The 21,905-nt window shown below is 28.3% G+C and overlaps 1 protein-coding gene across 4 annotated transcripts in view; it reads left to right on the forward strand.

The window, feature by feature from the left end:
* The first annotated feature begins 2,004 nt into the window (after window positions 1-2,004).
* The window catches only part of LOC124807980 (phosphoinositide 3-kinase adapter protein 1), a 93,691-nt gene continuing 73,790 nt past the window's right edge, over window positions 2,005-21,905 (forward strand). For 3 of the 4 annotated variants that reach the window (XM_065812243.1, XM_065812244.1, XM_065812245.1), the window contains exons 1-2: window positions 2,024-2,239; window positions 2,324-2,367. In XM_065812243.1, coding sequence (XP_065668315.1) covers window positions 2,188-2,239; window positions 2,324-2,367 — 96 coding nt within the window. In that variant the 5' untranslated portion in view covers window positions 2,024-2,187. Of the gene's footprint in view, window positions 2,240-2,323; window positions 2,368-21,905 lie in introns of all 4 variants that reach the window. The other variant, XM_065812242.1, reaches the window with a different exon arrangement.

Consider the following 21,905-nt stretch of genomic DNA (forward strand, 5'->3'; position numbering starts at 1 on the left):
CCTAAGAAGTTTCCATTATTTGAGCAATGCATTGTAAATTTCCAAACTTTCAATGAGTTGTAAATCATCAATGCATTGTAAATTTTCCTCGAAAGCAAGACTACGTTTTCTTAAGAAAAGGATAACCTTAATAATTCTCTTCAAAATTTGGTAATATTTTTCCGATTCCACTAAAATTAATGATTCAATAAACAAATGGTCTCGTGTGCACTGTTCTGTATTAATATTTTTAAACTTTATTATGCATTTAAGAAATTTTTGATTATTATCATTTTCGGCAATTTTAAAGTTAATATGATCTTTGTTAACATAATTATTTATTTTTGATTGAAAAAGATATTCTCCTGTAATCAGTGACAGATCCAGGGGCTTTTGGTAGTGGTGATGGTGGTGGGGAAAGGGGGGCGGGTGTTCCAATATTATTGTATTTTGTACCACATTTGCGTCTCCTAAAAAAATTTCTCAATTTCTAAGTATTTTAGGACTTTCAGAATCTAGATGGAGGGTATGCATACCTTTATTTTTTTAAATTTGTCTCAGCCCACATCAGCTACGACAGGATTTAGAACTCCTCAATAAACAGAAAAAGTAATGAATTGAAAAATATTTGAAAATAAAAAAACGGTTGAAAATAAAATAATTAAAAATTTCATATTAAATCAATAAATCATTGTTAAAAAAATTATTTAAAATCTAGGATGTTTTTAAGTATGCTTAAGAAATATGAAGATAAAGAAAAAAAAGTAAAACCTAATATTTACTTCATTTGTTTCAGTTACCCTTAACTATAAAGCAATTTATATTACCACGCTTCAACATTGATTTAGGGATTTACTATATATGGTAAATCGCCAAGCTAAGCTTAGATTAAGAGAAGATTAACCATTAACAAGTTTTCAAATTGCGGTGTATGGTCTTCTTTTCTTTCAGTAAATTACCGCTTCGCCGCTTCGTCGCTTTTATAAAACCGATTTATTTTGAAGAAAAAAAGATTTACGTCAGAGCACTGTTTGAACTAAGCAGACTCAGATGGTACAGATAATAATAGTTGGCTTAAATACTAAAATGCTAAAAAAAATTTTTGTTTTATAACGTATTACGTAAATGACATTAAAAATAAACTTTTTTTAAATAAAAAAAAAGTAATTATTCATGTGTGCCTAAACCTTTATGGACCCTGGTGCGGCGCACTGACTTCACCCCACCCACACACTCACCTAGCGCCTGACCCTACATTAATAATATTGCACAATAAATGTTTTTGTAAAACAAATTTATTTTTATGTTTTGATTCTTTAAGAAAACTAATCTTATTTTGTGCGAAATTACTGTAACACTTCTTTTTACGGATTCGATTTGATTTCTTTGATCGAGCAGTTTCAACGGCAGATCAGGTCAAAACAAAAAATGTTTTTGTATAGCATAGCATAAATATAACAGTATAATACAAGCGTATAAAGTGTTTACAATATGAAAAAGGACTGTATGATGTTTTTACAAAACTATATAATATTTTTATCTTATATTTAATATAAGATATTTTTATCTTATATAAAATATTGAATCAGAAGTTGATACGAAGGGGGAATTTTTGTGAACTTGCAAAATTTAAATTTGAAGTTATTTTTAAAATGTTTGTACGATTGTTTAGTTTATTTCTAGATTTATTCGTAAACAAAATTCTTTAAATATTTTCGTTTAAATAATAACATTATGTTACTAAAATGTTATTTCTTGTAGGTCACGTGGGTTTATTTTTGTTTATCAACTTTAAATGGTTTTTTTAAATCAAATTCATTTTAGCAATAAGTAAAACAAAAAAAAATTAAAAAATAAAAACTTAGACTAAAAATTAAAGTTTCACTTCTAAGGTTTTGGTTTGGTAGCAAATTTGAATAACATTTCTATATATGGTAATCTCACGATTAACTTTGTGAAGTAGAAAACGTCACACTTGGTAAAATTTTATAATTCTATAAATAGCTACATTCGCTTAGCTTATGCAATAATAACAAAACTTTGCACAAAAAAAATATTTGACTAGACAGTGAAAACGTCAATTTCATGCAGTTTCATATTTTGAAAATTTGTCATGACATGCTTGACAAGCAAAATTTTTTTTACTTAATTCTGTTTTTATTTTATTTTCAACTGAAAAGTTTGAAAACACAAAATAATTAAAAAGTTATGAAGGTTATCAAACATCATATATCAGGCAGATCAAAAGAAACCGATCTTGGTAAATAACTTTAGTAACTTTAAAAATATATAAAATTTCAAAAAAAATGTTTAAAAACTTTCGCTTATATAAAACTCATTGTAGAATATTCTTTGGCGTTGGTTGTACCGAGTACGGTTCTTGCTGGTGTAAGTTTTTCTATAGTAATTTAAAGTCATTTTTTGTTATCTTATTGTTTGACACGCACACACACGTGTGCACACAATACGCACATAAATAATTGGGGTTTTGCGTTGTGTTCTTTTACTTAAAAAAAAGACACTAGGCCCTTATTGGAAGTTTCATAAATGAAATAGATATTGGTAAGTTATTATTATGTTATAGCTGAAGGCCATTAATTTACTAAATTAATTGTCTATTTATTACTTGTTTATAACTAATACTTTGTCGTTTGCATTGCACCTGTGTTTATTAATAATTTAAGACGGCAATTTTTTATTATGTGAATATTTTATTGATGCTGTTAACATAAATAACACAGGTCAACAACAAAAAAAAATTTTTCTGGTACTGAGGAAACAATTTGCTTTTTGTATAGCATTTCTCATTTTGATTTTAAATATGCAACTCATTTTTCGCCATCACGTCAAGTTGTAAAAATATTTTGGTTCAAATCTTTAGCATTTGGGGTAAAACACCTTGTCAAAAAAAATTATTTAAAAGTATGTCAACCTGGGTCTTAAAAGAAGCGCATATTCATAGAGACTTTAAAAATAATATTCGTTATTAATAATACTAAGTACTTTTTGTATTATTGCCGAGAAAAATGAGCTGCGTATTTGAAATCAAAATGAGAAATGTTATAAAAAAAATTAATTGTTTACTCGGCATCAGAAAAAAAAAAAAAAAAAGAAATATATATATATATATATATATATATATATATATATATATATATATATATATTAATAAGAAAACATCAAACAATACGAATTCTCTTAATACAAATAATAATTTATTTTAAGAAATTTTCACTGGGTTATGGACACCAGCATCATCAGCTCGTAAAATATTAATATTTTATTAATATTATTTTACGCATTTATATTTTACGAGCTGATGATGCTGGTGTCCATAACCCAGTGAAAATTTCTAAAATTAAATTATTATTTGTATCAAGAAAATTCGTATTGTTTGATGTTTTCTTATTAACTTAATTCAAAATAAAAAGAAGATAAAAATAGCACTTTCTAAAAGTGAAATTCCCTCCGAAGTTGAACAAACTTTGAAACATGCAATAGAGTGCTGGAATGCGAAAGAGCAAAGAGAAATTTTTAAACAAATTCTGGAAGAAAAAATTCTTAAGTGAAAATCACGAGAAATAACTTTTTTATTTTTCTTTTTTACCTTGTAAATTACATTGGGTGTTAAATAAATGAAATAATAATAATAAGTATTTGGGCTGATTATTTAATATCATCAAAAATATGAACGAAAAAGACAATTTTATTTTCGTTATCTTTTATACTAATGGTTTGAAACCATTTTAATAAAAGCTAAAGAAAGTGATAAAGATTTAATTTATTTTCAAGCGATTCAGTCCAAACCTTTAAATTGTTTTCAAAAAAGGTATTTGAAATCTAATATATCGAATTCCATGTTCAGTAAATACCGTTTTGAATCATCCTTAAAACTTTGCAAAGTGCAGTTTAAAACGAAGTTTTGTTTTTTACTAAAGATTGGAAGAAATTTTTTCCAAACTAATTGAATTTTTTCCAAATTTTAATTTAATTTTTTCCAAACTAATTGAATTTTTTCCAAATTTTAATTTAATTTTTTCCAAACTAATTGAATTTTTTGCAAATTTTAATTTAATTTTTTCCAAATTTTAATTTAATTTTTTCCAAACTAATTGAATTTGGTACGAACTTAATTTAAGAAGGTTTATGGGAACCACAAAGTTATTCACTGAAAATTTGGTTGGATATTTATGGGAGATTTCATTAAAGTAGGATTGAAATGTTACTGAAGAAAACCCAAGTTTTGCTTTAAACATAAATAACATTACTTGATGAATATTAAGCTTATAAATATTTAAAGCTCCAAGCTGACGTAAGAGAGGTTCGCATTGTGTTTTTCTATTTGCCCCAAATACTATCCTGCAAGCATGTTTTTGTTTACTATAAATTTTTTTGAGTTTAGTGTGATTAGTGCTACCCCAGGAAATGTTACAGTATGAAAGATAACTGTGTATAATCGAAAAAAATAAATTTTTTAAAGACTCGTTATTAAGAAAAGGTTTTGTTCGGTATAACATGGCAATATTTTTTGAGATCTTACCTTCAATATATTTAATATGAAATTTCCATGACAATTTTTCATCTAAGAGCACTCCCAGAAAGTTTGTAGTCAATTCCCTTTTAATTATTTTATTATTGATTAAAAGATTGGGTAGTTTAAGAGGAATATTCTCGGCTTTACTAGGTTTATGGAATAGGATAAATTTTGTTTTCTCTACATTTAATGATAGTCGGTTACTTATAAACCACTCGTTGATCTTATCTAATTCTTCGTTAAATATTTTAAAAAGAACAGTAATATCTTTGTGAGAATAAAACAAATTAGTGTCATCTGCAAATAAGATAGTATTTAATACTTTTGATGATAAATATAAGTCATTTATATAAAGTAAGAACAATAATGGTCCCAAAATAGAACCTTGGGGTACTGCACAAGTTATTAAGTTGTTTTTTGAGTCTTTTGTTTCTTTAAGTACAAATTGCTTTCTGTTAGTTAAGTATGATTTAAACCAAAGTAAACTTTGATTTTTAACGCCATAGTTTTCTAATTTTTTCAAAAGAATTTCATGATTTACTGAAAAAGAAAACTTTGGATAAATCAATAAAAACCATCAAAAAATCAAAGAGCTTTTAGGACTCCAGTAAGACGCCAACATCAATATCAAAAGTATGAGAGTTTTTTTTGTTTAAAGTTACGAATCGATTTTTATTAGTAAAAAATCTAAACCATGAGTATGATACTTCTTTTTTTGTCGTAGTAAGACAGTTTGTCAAGTTGAAATTGTTTCAGTTCTCAATCTGCTGTTTTAAATTTTTACAGATATACTATTTGACCCATGCTTTAGGTCAATCAAGAGAATTTATTATTTTTATGGTTTTATATTTATTAGTAGATTTATTAAAAGAAGTCTTTGGATAAAGATTGGATTAGTAATCAAAAAATATTTTTGCATAAAAGAATGTTAGATTAAAATGTTTGTTAAAAATGATGTCTTTTACAAAGTTTTTAATCATCAGAGGTTCATAGTTTAGTCTTGAGGTTCATATCAATTTTTACAGATTTTTATGTTAGGAGCATGAGTTCCAAGTAGCTTATAAATGAGTTTGATAGCTTTAGTATGCATTTAATTGCAACAATCAGATTCATTCAAAATTAATGCTGTAGATTTGCTAACTATACGTGTTGAATACATGAGACATAAAACAGAAAGAGGATTAGCATTTTTAAAAACTTCTTATTCGACGGAGCATTACAGCTCATTCTACTTGCATAGCATACTAACACATTCTTGGTATGCATGCTATGCAAAAAATTAGCATACATTTCTAGATATTTTGCTAACAAAGATGTTGATAATTTACTATGTTTCTTTTTTGCTAATGGAATAAGAATAAATGCTTATAAGAAGATAGTAGTTTAAGACTGCAAATTTTTGAAGTGATGTTTATGTTAAAAAGATAGTTACAACATGATTGAAATAAAATGCCTTTTTTCAAAAAGAATTCTTTCTCCAAAAAAATCTTGCATCAATAAATCCTTTGTTTAAAATGATCCATGAAATGTTATAAAATGATAGTAGACAGGACAGTTCCGAGGAGGGGCGTAGGGGGTATCTAGCCCCCTTTTTATTAGTCGGCAAATGGGACACTAGAGTCGCAAAATTGGATCTATAGTTGGCAGTTGGCAAATGTTGGCCAACGAAAACCTTTAATTCTTTTTTTAAGTAAGTTAGTCGGCAAAAAAATTTTTTTTGGCTTTAGTTAGCAAAAAAACAGATACGTTTTTTTGCCGACTAAAACAAAACTAGTTTAACAAATCTTTATCTTGTATAAATAACATGCTATTTTGAGTCAAGATTTTCTCAAAAAGCCACAACAGCTCATTTTCCGTAAAGTTGGCAAAGACCGACTTTTTTATGGAGACGTTACGTTTATGTTTATGTCACATAGTTATGTTTATGTCACAGGTTATTATAATGCTTATGTCACGATGTATAGATTTCCCTTTAAATCTGAGGATTGCGAGCTATGGATTAAAAAACTCCTAAACGCAAACTTTGTGTTTACAGATTTTAGGCAAATTTGTGCTCAACACTGGCCTAAAGATGCAGAATTTAAAAAAAGTCAAAGGTGGTAGTACAATCACCTTTTATTTTTTATGATCGAAATTTCTGAATTTGATTGATTTTTGATTTGATTTGAAAAAGATTGATGAAGGATGCATTGGAACAAAACTATAGTTTTTTTCCAATGCATCCTGCATCAACCTTTAAAGGTATACCAGTATCTTGTATTCCAATAGTGTCTATAAAACAAGATGTCATTGGGTTAATGTGCTCTCAAAGAAATAATTTATCTGATGAGTTCAAAAACTTTAAAAAAATGGACGCTATTCAATTTAATTCAATTGTAAAAAATTTGAAATCAATAAGAAACAACTGAGAAGAAAAATTTTATTTTGTTGAAAAAGAAAAAAAATATGTCTTTAATATCATATGAGGATTGTAGACCAGCACCTAAATTTTCAATATATATAACTTAAGATGATTATGAAAGTATTTATTTTACTGGATACAGCCAACTTTTAAAACCAAACTCTCTTTTTAAACAAGGGTATTATTAAATATAATTCTCAACTGAAGAATGCAGTTAGTTATGTTATTAATGATGAAACAGATTCTAAGCGAGCAAGTTATATTAGGCATCAAGCAGCTTTATTAAGTAAAACAAACAATTTCAGATGGATTGCATCTTTACTCAAAATCTTGACTTTGATTTCGTAGAGAAAGTTTTGCCAAGTGCACAAGAGTTACAACAAATGATAAACAAAGTAAACTTGAAAATACTGAATATTTAAAGATGATATTTAAGGAGGTTCAGAAATTTCAAAAATACTGCTTTATCTTGGCTGATGAGGTGTACATAAAGTCTGGGCAGTACTTTGGTGGTATATTTAACTAGTCAACTGGAAAGCCAAGATTTTTGTTTTAAGTATATTTTTAAACTTTTGTTTAAAAAGCTTAAATAATTGTAGAACTCTCAATTAGTTAAAATAAATCATAAAATAAAAATATTTTTTAAGAAATTATTAATTTTGTTTATTAATTAAAGGTGTTGTGTATGCAGAAAATGGTAAATTTTAGATTTAATGCTCAGAAAAATTTTAGCACTAATGCTCCTTTATCTTATTGGTGGTCCACAACTTTTATAAAATTTTTTCCAGTTTGTGAAGTTGCAATAAATTTTTAAATTAGCGTCATAGAATTAAATCAGCAAATCATATTTGCAGGTGGAATGCCTCTTGGGTTAACAATGGATCATTGTCGAGTAAATCAAAATCATTTTAATATTTTAATCCAAAAAATGTTCCAGCATACTTTTTTTTAAACAATGCTGTGCATATTTTAAAATGTGTTCGATATAATTACATCACTACAAAATTACAGTTTAAAATGTAAATTGCTAAATAATAAAGATACTGTCCGACTTGTAGAATGGAAATATATAATTCAACTTCATGCTGCAGATAATCGAATTGTTAAGTTATCATTGTTAACACAAACAGTTGTGTCACCAAAACCAATTGAACAATAAAATGTTAGATTATTTCTTAAAGTTTTTTGTGAGAAAACAGTTGCAGTGTTATGAGTAAAATTTCCTGAAGCTAAAGATACAGCACTTTTCTTTGAAACAGTTGTCAAGTGGTCACTTATTGTCAATAGTAAAGCAAAAGGACTAGATATTAGATTAAATGATGTATGAAGAAAGTCTATTACTTCAGTAAATGATTGGCAAATAGATTCCTTAGAGATCTATATTTCTTATTTTGCTGAAAATTTGAATTGCGTAAACTTTTAAAAGATTAGCAAGCTGTGCATTTTTTGAATGACGTCATTAATTACGTCAGAGTATTTTTTGAATGACGTATTCTTATGTATTGTTAGGACATGCAATCAGATGCATTAGAAAAACAGTTTGGGAAAAATTGGCAAGGATCAGGTAGCATATATCTGATAACTGTGCAAATTGTTATTCAAAAATTTAAAATTGACAAAACTAGAAAGTTGCAAGATGAGCAAGCAAATTTTACAATGTTTTCTCCTGCTCACCACCATTGTAATAAGTGTGAACTTGATGTGGAATTTAATATGTCAATATGTGAAAATTGTGAGAGACAGTTCCTAAATGAATGCAAATAAGGGTTTTTATATACTGCAGGTTTTATTGTTTTCAAACTTCCAGAGTAACATTCAATTTTAGAAGAATCAGACACCTTTGATATGTTTCAAAAATATGGAGCATTTGGTTAGTTCTTTGAAGAGGGGAAGACTAAGATAACCTTCTGACAATTTTGTTCAGTTTGTTATTTATTGTTTTTTTATATTTGACGTGACACTTGTGAATAAACTTTGCAAGAGAGGATTACCATAGACTTACCATACGTCTCGTTTTGACCAGGATTGTCTCAGTTTTATGCCATTTGTCCCAGTGTCCCAACGGTTTTTGTTTTGTCCCGCTTTTGGGATAAAAATGAAACTTTGTTTTCATTTGTCCCAAACAAAGTTCAAGATTTTGAATTTTAAATAAAGCGTAGACTACAAAAATCGTAATATTTTGATACTAATACAAATACCAACAATTACTTTCTAGGTCTGCGTTTTATCAAGGATTCAAAATCTAATTTAGAATCATCTTAAATGACACTTACCGTTGACTTTATTAGTGGATGTATTTAAGAAGTCGTGATTTTTTGTTTGTTTAATATGCCAAAAAGAAGTGGCAAATTTACAAAGGAACTTTAATAAGATTACCCATAAATGAAAAATTTAGTGGTGAGGATATCAAAGTGCTTTCTCAGCATTGTTAAGCAGAATTTTCTGTCAAGCAATAATTTTAAATGTTCTGGCACCTTTATCCTCCCTCCACCACCGCAACTCCTGCCTTTCCCGGTTTACAACTTCAAAATTATGGTAAGCCTAGGATTAATTGACATTTTTATTAACTATAATAGTAAATTTCAATTGCTTGTTCGAAGTGTTAAAAAAGTTTGGTGCATTTGGCATACATTTTTTTAAACAATTAATGTAAAAAAGACTCTGAATATTTTGGGAAAAAATGTATAATAAAACAAGCAAAACTTTCAACTTCAAAATAAAATAATTGAATGAATAAAATATTAAATTCAAAACAGTCAAAAAAATTATTTTTTAAAGTTAATATATTTGTTTGTTTTATAAAATTTGTTATTTGTTTTACATGTGTTAAGCAGCTAAAATAAGTATATAGTTATAAAAGTGAGATTTAGGCATTTTTATCTAAAATCTGCAAACTCTTTAAATATTTTTTGTAATTAATTTATTTCTAAACGTAAAAAAATTTTCCAACAATTTTTGCTCCCAAAATTTAATCAAAATGTTTTTTCTTTACAAAGCTCTTTATTTGTTTCTAAATTTTGTCTAAAAAAGCTAAGATTAAAAATTGTTTTTGAGGTATTCAGTCGGCCTTCGCTAATTTTACGGAAAATGAGCTGTCGTGGCCTGTTTAAGATGGCCTTGTTTTGAGTTAAAACAAACGTAACTCGTAAAACTCCTGGTAACCCATTGTTGTTGTGGTGTTTATACAATAAAAAAAGAGCTGGTGAGGAGTTCATTAAGTAACATCATAAGAAGTAAGCGCTTCAAGAAATTAATTTATTAAAAAAATACCTCCTCAGGTATTAAGATTCTTATGCATTCTTTCTTTTTTACATCTGATTCAGAAGGAGGGGGGATTCAAACCCCCTTCCACCAGAGTCACTGTACTAACTGTAGACAGAAGCTGTAGACAGTAGAAATATTTAAATACAAATTTATACAGTTTACAGTTCTCAATTCTGAAAACATGAATTTTTTGTCTAAAGTATAAATTAATCAATTGTAAAGCTCAAATCAATAGGTATTATTATACTTCAATATTTTTTTATAAATATTATTATTTATTATAGATATTATACTTCTTTTTAAATAGAAATATTTTATGTTTTTTACTTTTTTTTATAAAGAAGTTACTTCATCTTTCAGTTTGTTTTCTTCAGTTAACACAAGTTTTTTTTTTATTCTTTTAGGAAAGGGTTTTTTCATTCCGTTAGTGTTATTAGTTTTTCTTACTTTTTCTACAACAATTTTTTCAGGTACAATAGTTGGAACTTTGTTTGTGTAGGTTTTCTTGCCAACCTCAAAATGTTTAGAACATGCCTTGTGAGTTAAAATCGATCTAAAGTTCTGTCTACTTATTTTATGCAACCACATCTTTCTAAGTTTCTTGTCTTTGTTCGGAAACGCATTTTAAAAAATAAAATAAAAACCCCACTCCCTACTTCTTTTTTTTTTTTTTTTTTTATTTTCAGTTAAGCAACTAAGAAAAAAACTGCGGCTAACATAACAATCTAGGTTAGAAAAGTGATTTTTTTCAAGATGGCAGCAAAAAATAGACATCGGCTCAAATTTTGTGTACTTAAGCCAAAACCATGGCTTTCAATTAGCGAATTGAAATATTTGGAAAAAAAAAAGCTGAAAAATTTAATTCTGCAGTCATTTCATGTATTCTACCTATCACAAATCCGATATATCATCATTTAGATTTTTTTTTTAAACAAATTGATGCTAATACAATATCCGATGGTCAATTTTTAGCACGACACACAAATCAACTGTTTAGAATTATGCAAGCTATTTATATATCATGAAATCTGACTGCTCATCATAGGACTGACATCTCATAGCTCATCATAGGACTGAATTGAACGATGCATCGATACTGCAAGAGAGTTTATATTGGTTTTATTGCATTACCAATAGAACAATTTTGTGCCAAAGTCCATTTTTGAAAAATCCGAAAAAAAACTCCTGCATAACGTTCCAGCTAGAATCAGGTTCAGAACTTAGTTGTTTTTCTGTTGTTTTTCTTTCAATTTTCAGTAACTCTAAAAAAAAATAATCATCTCGTTTATTCAAAAGTAAAATGCGGCAACTGTGGTAGCTATGTGCAACTGTTGCTTCTCAAACTTGAAAGGAGTTTTTCTGACATGATTATTAGTACGGCAATAAAGTCTTGTTCCTGGTTTTCTGATTTAATTTGATCAACATTAGTTGTATTTAGGGCATCGACATACTGTAAACTTCATACAACGTACATATATGCAAACATGCATATTTATGTTAAAATTATGCTTTTATATCTATTGACTTGTTTCATTGTAACTAAAATTTTTATTTTGTTTAACCAAAAAATAATTTGGTATTCGTCTCTGGACTTCTTGGCTATATTTTTTTAACTCAGTGGATAGACGTTCTTTAATATCTAGTCTTCGAATAATTCCTTCGACATTATTTTGCTTACGTCATTACAAGAGATAACTTTCCAACCAGATCAAATGAAGGTGTATCATCCGTCCAATTAATGAGCTCTACTTTGCATTATATTTCATTACCGTCCATTATATTACATTACCGTCCATTATATGAGCTCAATTTTGGCAATAATATGCATTACATGCATATTATTGCCAAAATTTCACAATTTTTTGACAGTTGTCTTAGAAAAAAAAGGAAATTTATAACTGCAATTGCTATTGCATGCAAAATATTCGTCCAGATTCGAATTGTGCGTCACATTTCGTCTCAAAATGGTTATTGATTATAAAAAACAAATGAAAGACAAAACTGTGTATTTTTTTAAATAACTCTTGATTCAAAGTTATTTAAAAAAATACATAATTTTGTTTCAAAATAAAAAGTTTTAAATAATAACTTTGAGTTAGAAATAAGAAAAGAGAAGGCTTCAAAAATGAAAAATTAAATTCAAACTTCCTTTTCACATGCACCCTGCATAATTTATTTTTACTCTGACATCTCTTTACTTGAAATTTAGCGATTACATAAATGTTAGTTCATATTGTTAAATATAAAAACTGACAAAAATTTTACTCTGTCAAAGTACAAGATTTGTTCTAAGTGAAATAATCATTACTATTATTTTTAAACTAATATAAGAAAAAATTCAAAATAAAAAGATCTATATTAAAAAAAAAAGAAAATTCGAGTTTCATATTAAGTTATATAAGTCGAAAATCAGTTGAACTTCCATCTATATATTTAAATTGTTTTTTAAATAATCTTTAGTTTGACAAGTAATATTGCAAAATCATGAAACCGAAATATTTTAGGTATTCCGGTTTTTAATTTTTTCAAGGAGTTTTTAAAAGTTATCCGTGCATAGCTTGGTTAATTACTGCTTTAGTTGGCTTTATACAATATAGTTTAACATTTTTCCTTTTATACAATATAGTTAAACATTTTTTTTTTCAACAATTTATCGTGACCCTAGAATTGGTTTGTTCAATATCCACTTTTTACTGAAAATGAGTTAATGTCACAGAATTTCATTTTAAGATAAGCGGGGTAAACCGTTTCAGAAGCGAACACACATAGAAAAGAACAGAAGATCACATGTGTACAAGTATTATTTAGAACACAACAATACACGTGTGCAAGTTTGTAAAGAATATTTTTGTGGCACACAAACGTTCAACAACGTATATATTACTTTCATAAAAAAATCCCAACAATTTCTGTACCAAGATCACCACTCAAAGGTCGAAATGTCAAAAAACATACATCAAATATACAACAGCATATGGTCCGAATCCTTAAACGGCAGATCTGGCAATGATATTGCTAGTGCAGTTGTGAAACTATTTCTTATATAAATAAAATCATTCTTTGGTTGGACAATTGCGTTCCACAATATAAAAATTCAATTATGAGTTTAGCATTACTTAATTCTTTAAAGTCAGTAGAGAGCGGCAAGATTGAAATTGTAGAGCAAAAACTTACAAGAGATTGATGCAGCACACTGTGTTATAGTGCGTTACACTAAGAATTTAGAATTATACAGCTCAATCGGCCTGATAAGAGTATTAAAAAACATGCCTACAAAATCAAGTAATTTCAAAATCCTGCAGATGGTTACCATAGATTTTCTGGACTATCAAAAAGCAGCAACCTCTCTATTTTCTAAAATTCCTAACACGAAAATAAAACGAATTGTGTACAATAAAAATACAATTTTAAAAGTCATTTTTAGAACAACTTTCAATATAGACTTTAAATGTGTTAGAATTGGATAGAAACAAAGTACAAAGAAACAAAAATCTACTGAATTACTTCAATTGCCAAAAGTTATGGCCCTAAAAACTGAGCAATTTTCACTATCGAAAGATAAAAAGAGAGATTTAGTCAAAATGCTGAAGAATATTACCCACGATATTGACAAACAATATTATGAGTTAATTTTAAAAACTAAAAAACCCATAAAACAAAACCAAAAAACAAAAATGACTGCTTTTAAGACTGAATGAAACCATAGTATTATAATTATAATACTACATAGTATTATAATTATAATATAGTTCTTTAAACTGGTGATAACCTATATGTTTGCTTAAAAGAATTGTTTTTGAGTTTATTTTTTCTATCGTATTTCATTTTGTAAAATTGTTAAAGAAAACAAGATTATATATTATTTGTGATTAGTGTTGCTTTGTTCATTATCCTGAAATTTTGTTCAGTACCCTAAAAAATTATCAAAGGTTTTGTACTCAGTGCAGTTTTGTTCAATGTCCAAATAAGATAAGCCAATATCGCCTTAATTTTAGGTAAACAAGCTTTATATTTCAGTTTATCAACAATTTTAAAGTAAAGATAGTACATTAAAACATCTATACTAGCTATAAATAAAATAAGAGAGCAGTAATAACCTCCTAAACTTTTACCGCGTTTTACCAACAATTTGTAAATTGGTCTGTTGAACAAACCAATTCTAGGGTGACGATATTCAAGTTAAAAAACTTTTTTTTGGTAAGTCCAATGACGTAGACACGCTCCTGGCTAAACACAACGTCTCTTGATAAATTTTAAAGTGTTTTAAAGCATTTCGGTTCATTCTTTCTCATTTTAAATTAATTCAAAAATTATTGCAAAAGTTCGATGTTCTTGTGATACTAGTTGAAAAATCACATATCTTTTAGTTACTTTTTTATAACAGACTTACTAAATCTTTTACGAAAGGCTTTATTAGGCTTACTCATTTTTACCAACCAAATTGTTTATTAGGCGAGCTTGACTTGTGGAAAGCACAAACTCGTTATATTTCAAAAATGAGCTCTATCTAATATTGCTGAACCAAATTTTCTGGATTTGAAAACATTTTAAAAATTTCATAAGTTACTTCTGCCTTACTCTTAACTTTATATAAATGTGAGTGAACCTTTTCTTTACTTAAGCGTCTAGAAGGCTATAAGAGAAAAAAAATGGTTAAAGAGTTTACATGATTTAAATTTAATGAATATTCAAACAGAGTTATCTATTGATATTGAACAAGTTTTTAACAAGTTTGTTATAATTACTTATGGGTTGTGTTTTAAACAATATTACAATTAAATAAAATATTTTTGCTACCCTTTGCTAAACGGCTATTTTCATAGCCATACATTTTTATAAAAGCATTTAGCATTGAACAGTTATTGGAATAAAGCGTTCCTGCATAGGCCCTTGGGTTATGCTAATGTCTCGTATAAGTTTAATGTATAAGTTGTTAGAAATTTTATATACCCTATTTGCAAACAAATACTCTCTAGTTCATATTAAAAATAGGGGGAGGGGGACGTTTATTAATTTCCGGAAAACTTTCCCACCCACCCCAAGCTTATTAAGATCCCCGTTTATAAACTTTTACTTGATATCAACAAAAACTTTATATCTAAAAACCAAAAAAAAAAATCAGTAAAAATCGGCCTTAAACTTAGAAAATATCTCTTTCAGTCATTGCACAGGGGGACAGAGTGTGCCAAAATACTAAAAAATCAATACCAGCATTGCACGGTGAAAATTTATCATAATGGTGAAGACATTTTCATTAAAGGGAATATCAAGTTAAAAAAACATTAAATATTAATTTAAGCGTAATTTTATGCGGTTATTTACACGTTAATTTGACATGTGTTCCAAAACGCTATTATGTATTTTTCACCAAAATAATTAATTTTTTTATTATTTTTTTTTTATATTATATAATGACATATTTATTACTTTATTTATACATTTTATATATAAATATAGCTATTCTAATAAAAAAAACTACGAAAATAATTTTGGCACAAAAAACTCGAATTTGTCCCACCATGCATTGATAAAAAAAAAACTTTCAATGTAAACAGGTTTTAAAAATCGCCGATTAAGAAAATCTTGGTTTATCAAAAAATGAACTTTTGGTTTATTTTTACTAAAGTACTAATTTCAGTATATTAAATCCTATGTGCGGCCGTGGCGTAGTGGTTAGAACGCTTGCTTTATAAGCAGGAGACCCAGGTTCGAAACGAGCTCTGGACATATTTTCGCGTCACGGTAAGGAAGGAGGCGTGAACTTCCTGGTTAATTGCACTTCCGCGGTGCTCTGTGACAAGACCGTTAGGACTTCTTGGGGCACCTAAAATAAAAAAATATAAAATAAAAAATAAAAAAAATCCTATTGAAATTATGATGAGAAACAGCTGTTAGAAAATACGCATTTGACCGTAAGCCACGCTAGAATTAAATAGTTTTCTGCGTGTTTTGTAAAAAATATTAGTTTAGATTTATAAACTAAAATTTTTTATAAAAAATATTTATATTTTAGCAAAAAATTTATCATTCTAATGATAATTAGCAAAATAATAGTTGCAATTATCTTCTTGTCAAAAATCTATTAGTAATGCAACAAATTTTCCATTTCTACTGTCACACACAAAACATGAAGAAATCTCCGATAACAAAATCAGACAAATGAAATGCCACAAACAGTATTTTAAAATATTATAATATGTTACAAAAATGATAAAAAAAATAGGCATTTTTTCAATCTAAATATATTCTTGAAAAATCTTCTTACAATCTCGTTGAACTGTATTCAACAACCATAGCTCGTAGCTTTTCACCGTGATGGACGTTTTTCTCAGACGCAACGAACCTTTTCAGTGTCTTGTTTAAGTTTTTATGCACTGCTTCAGATGTTTGTTCTAATGTAATACTGAGCGGGATTTTCTGCCTATCGAGATACTCCTTAAGATCGAACCTGATTATGTGAAACTTCTATCCAAGTGAAATCTTCATTGCGAATACATCATGGACATATACTTTTAAGTGAAGCATGAACTCCACAAGCTTGTCTATTTTTTCTTTTTAGGATATATCAAGTTTCATCAAGCAATTTATTATTCAAACAAAATTTAACCAAACATTAACTTGTTGAAAATAATAGTATTAACATATTTTTGTCTCCTAATTTTATTTAGACTGGTAGGTCAATAATCCCATTTCTGTACTAATTGAATTAAAAACGTTCTAAGAAGTGTTAAAAAATTTAAAAAGCGATGAAGTACCTTCTTTAAACCTCCATAGGATTTCAATACATTCCAAATATTTAATTGGAGAATAAAGTGTCATTTCGTCCAATGATCTTAAAACTTTGGCACAATTAGGTCCATCAAAACCATCACCATTATAGCCATGCCTGATAACCGTTTTCTTTTCAAAAAACTCCTTCAGATTTTTACCAGTGAAAAGGAAATCAATAATTTTACCAACATGGTCCTGTCTCGTCCAACATGGTCCTGTCAACTTGTCCTGGAGGAGTCAGGTGCTCTTGATATTGATTGCGGAGTCCCACAGGGATCGATCTTGGGACCTTTATTATTTTTAATATATGTTAATGATATGAATAAAGTTTCTCATTAAATATCGTCAATTATGTATGCAGACGATACAAATTTATTCTACAACAATTCTGGTGTAAAAATATTGTTCGAAACAATGAACACTGAACTGGAAAGCTTTAACCAATGGTTTATAGCTAATAAGTTATCATTAAATTGTGAAAAAACACGTTTTACTCTCTTCCATAAAATAAGACAATCAACTAATCTTCCGTTAAAGTTGCCAAAACTATCAATTAATAAAAATGAAATAAATCGAGTAAATTATACAAGGTTTTTGGGAGTAATATTTGATGAGAACCTATCATGGAAAAAACATATTAGTCTTATTGAAGCAAAAATATCTTCTGCTATAAGTGTATTATATAAATCTAGGGCCTTTCTTGATTATAAATCACGCAAAATGCTTTACTTCAGTCTTGTTCATTGCCATCTCTCTTACGCTATTATTGTTTGGGCTAACACACACAAAACTAAATTAATAAGATTACAGAGGCTACAAAATCACGCATGTAAAGCGGTTAACTATTTAAAAAGATTAGAAAACCCTTCCCCTGTAATGAAATACATGAATGTGTTAAATATATCAAAACTTAATTCGCTTCAAATATTAATATTTATGTATAAATATAAGAGTAACTTGCTGCCAAAAGTATTTTCTGATATTTTTACATTGGCGTTTTCACAGAAATACAAGCTTCGGTCAAATAGCAACCATAACTATCAATTGAGCAGAGTAAAATCGCATGTGCCAAAATTCTCAATTAATAACCAAGGTCCGTCATTAAAAAATAACAATATAAAAGATTTGAAAAGCACTTCCTCTTTTAAACGACAAATGAAATTGTATCTCCTTAGCTTCTGATATATATGCGAGTATGTTTATATATGTGTGTGTAAGTATGTTTGTATATGTGTTTGTGTATGTGTATGTGTATATATGAGGATGTATACATGAGTTTTTATTCTTCACCTAGTATTTTTCAGAAAAAATATTTTATTGTAAATTTACTAAAGTCATGTGGGCTTTAAAATGCTATTAAATGTTATTGTAAGTTATGTTATTGAGTTTTATTCTTCACGTAGTATTTTTCAGAAAAAATGTTTTATTGTAAATTTACTAAAGCCATGTGGGCTTTAAATGTTATTGTAAAGGGGCTCTATGAAAAGATTGTGGTTACACCAGTCATCCGTATCTTCTTTGAGCCCCTGTCTGTTTTATATATATTCTTTGTATAACGTAAAAGTTTCATTGTAATTTTATTATTTTATTTTTATATAAACAGCGAAGAAAAAAAAAAAAAAAAAAATGGTGATCATAAGTATGATATTCAGGCAGTGGAATTATGTTATAATTTCTTCAGAAAATATCTCATCCAGCTGACATGGATAAGTAACATTTTTATAATATTGCATTAGTATACGAGGTTTGTTATCAAATTGGTATTTTTTGATTTCATCTGCTAGTGACCCGAAAGTCCTTTGAACTCCTTTTTCATCCATCGGCCCATCACAACAGCAACACGAGTATTTTCCACCGTAACCTTTGATTATAGAAAATAACTTATAGGTATTGCTTACTTAAAATATAAAATATAAATGAAATAAGATACTTATTGATAATCCAATGATGATGTTGATCAATTTTAGGTCAAAAGCCAAAGTAAACTTTAATTGATTTAGTTGTAGTAGTTGGAAAAGTGTTTTTAGATTGTGATGATTCTCTTCTACGTTTCGAACAATGCCTAAGATTATCACTTTGTTGACTCCGGTGTACTTTTGGTTTCTTGGTTGAAAATCTAACACAGATGGGTTAAACACGTTCATGAAAATCTTTAGAGATCCCTGCCCTCCATCAATAGCAACATGTACAACAAAATTAAGAATATCCATTTTTCTGACGGAAGAAACTTCAGTAACGAGCATAGATAGGTCAGTACAATAAACGATACCTTTTTCAAAAAAGTTTTTACCGATCTTGAGCTGACATTTTATCACATCGTAAAATCTATTCAAGTAGCGTGACATGTTCGTAACTTCAGCATAGGTATTCTCTTGTATTCCAGATCGCCCAACATCTTTTCTTATTCCTTCATTATTCCTAACACTGCACAATTTAGAAGATTGTAGTTTATCTTCAAGTTCATGATTGTTTCACTTCTTATATGCCTTATAGGTGATCGGTCTCTGTGTACTTTACCAGGAAGAGCTTTTCCTCCTGTTGCAAATTTCTTTTTTTTGCTATCACCAACAACAGATATTTTTTTTAGCGTACAAGAAACAACTCTTTCAACGATATATTGATTCTTTGAAGTAATAAAGGCATGAAGATTTTGAACAGTTTTTTTTTTGCTGCAAGGATGTCGAATACCAGGACCAACAATTTGACAGCATTCTGATCAAAATGAATTTCTTTTTCGAATGTAATCTTTTTAGATTCTACGTAGGTGAATTCAAAAAGATTAAGTGTACTACTACTTTTAGTACACCGCCCTAGGCAGCAAATAGCACAAATGCAGTTGCCATCTTTTTGTTTAGTTCTTCCCAACTTTTTAACTTGATCACGACCAATTATTCAGGAAGTCTCCACAGAATTACTGATAGCTTTACCTTTCTGTTTTAAATATAAGTTTGTCTTGCAGCTTCCGCATATTCCAGACGGATGAGAACTTAGGCTCTAACTGAATCCAGAGTCCACAAAGTCTTTGATCAGATGAGTCAATGAATCATTCTTCTCCAAAGATAGACATTTTTCGTCTTTACACAAACATATCTATCTCCTATTTTCTGAATGATATCTTGCTTTTTGCACACCTTGAACAAAAACGTTTTTATTTAGTATTTTCTTTATTAGATTTTTTAAATTTAATAAAACAATACTCTAATAAATTGTTTAATTTAAACAAGTTATCAGACAATTGACGTAATTTATTCATTTGTAATTAGTCTCTAAATAAAATTAACATCAATTTCAGGCACAAACCACTTGATTTGCAAACAAAAGTAGAAATACTCTTGAAAAACGCCCCCTGTATCCCCCTGGTTGAGGAAAAGTAATTTTTGAAATAAAACAAAATATTATCTTGAATCCCATCATAAATTGTAATTGGGTTTCAAATTTTATTAAAATATTTTGACGCTCAAAAGATACAAAGACCCCCTGATTTTTTGATTGTTTTGAATATTTTAAAAAATGGTAAAAACATGAAAATAAAAATGGCAACCTGCTCGAAAGAGTGGTTAAAAAAATTCTGAAGTAAAAATAACTTTAACTTAAAACCTCTATAAAAGAGAAGTAAATTTTGTTGATTGATACGAAACCGTACTTGGACATTCGAAAACACGTCATTGTTTCCTTCTTTTGATAGATTAATTAAATGTTTTAATGCGCTGAAATCATATTACTTTTCTTTCAAATATCCCACTACAATTAATTTTTTTTTTTAAATCTTGCATTCTTTACTTTATGTAATGTTTTATTCGAAACCAAATTAAGCCTATTTCTGGAGCTATAAAAACAATTGAAAGGCTTTTAAAGTCCAGTTCGAGAATGCAACATTTATAAATAAAAAAAATGCGTCAAAATAAAGAATTTATTCCAGAATTAGCAAAATCTTCGTAGCATCATGTAACTTACATGACTTAATCGAGATTAGTTTAAATACTTATGCCAAATTTAAAAATTATGCTTATACTTTTTACGAAGCTCTTATATAATATATCGAGGACTAGATCCACTCTAAAAAAAAATTTGAAATAATGCATTGGGAGACATTAAAAAAGACCGCAGAATGGAAAAATGGTTAAAACATTATCGATTAAAAAGAGACTTTTTCATTAAGTGAACTACATCAGATGATTTTTTTGACGAATTTTGCTGTTTCAAAACTCACATTGAATCTCGAACGTTTGACTAAAATCAAACACAAGTTGAGCCCATTGATAAGCGAAATTTTAAACCATTTTAACCCTTTATTGCCTATGAGATCCATATGGATACCATGACTTAAATTTCAAAAAAATCAAAGATCTTTAAATTCAATTCAATTCAAATTCAAATCCGATTCAAGATTTTTTTTTAAAGAATATTACTTTGTAATAAAAACTAGTTTCATATATAAAAGAAATAATTATTTTATTAACGCGTTTATTTGTTGCTAAAGTCACGTGTAAAAACAAATTCCGTTTTGACGATGTTTTGAATTTAGAGTTTACTTGACCATGGGAGTAGTAGAGATCTATAGTACTTCCAGGATTTAACTTTATATAAAGACTTTCGGTACTCTATCCACGCCCTTGTTTATTTAGTTTAAAAATATATGCATAATTGAGTGTTTCCTTTTTTTCTTTTAGAGGAAAGGAGGGTGTGTGTGTGTGTGTGTTTGTGTGTGTGTGTGTGTGTGTGTGTGTGTGTGTGTGTGTGTGTGTGTCCTGCTTATGCATTGCAGAAATATGGGGTCCCTAGTTTACTATCTATAATCTCGCTCTGACGCCAAACGAAAACAATCTTATCGACAGTCATGTTGAATGAGGTGATAACGTTGCGAAAAATAAGAGAAAATCCTTAAAGAACTTTCGATAATTAAAAATGTTATAAGAAAATCATTATGGAGACGTGCCAAAAAAATAATATAATTTT

The sequence above is a fragment of the Hydra vulgaris genome, chromosome 12 (assembly GCF_038396675.1).
Source record: "Hydra vulgaris chromosome 12, alternate assembly HydraT2T_AEP".
Taxonomy (NCBI): domain Eukaryota; kingdom Metazoa; phylum Cnidaria; class Hydrozoa; order Anthoathecata; family Hydridae; genus Hydra; species Hydra vulgaris.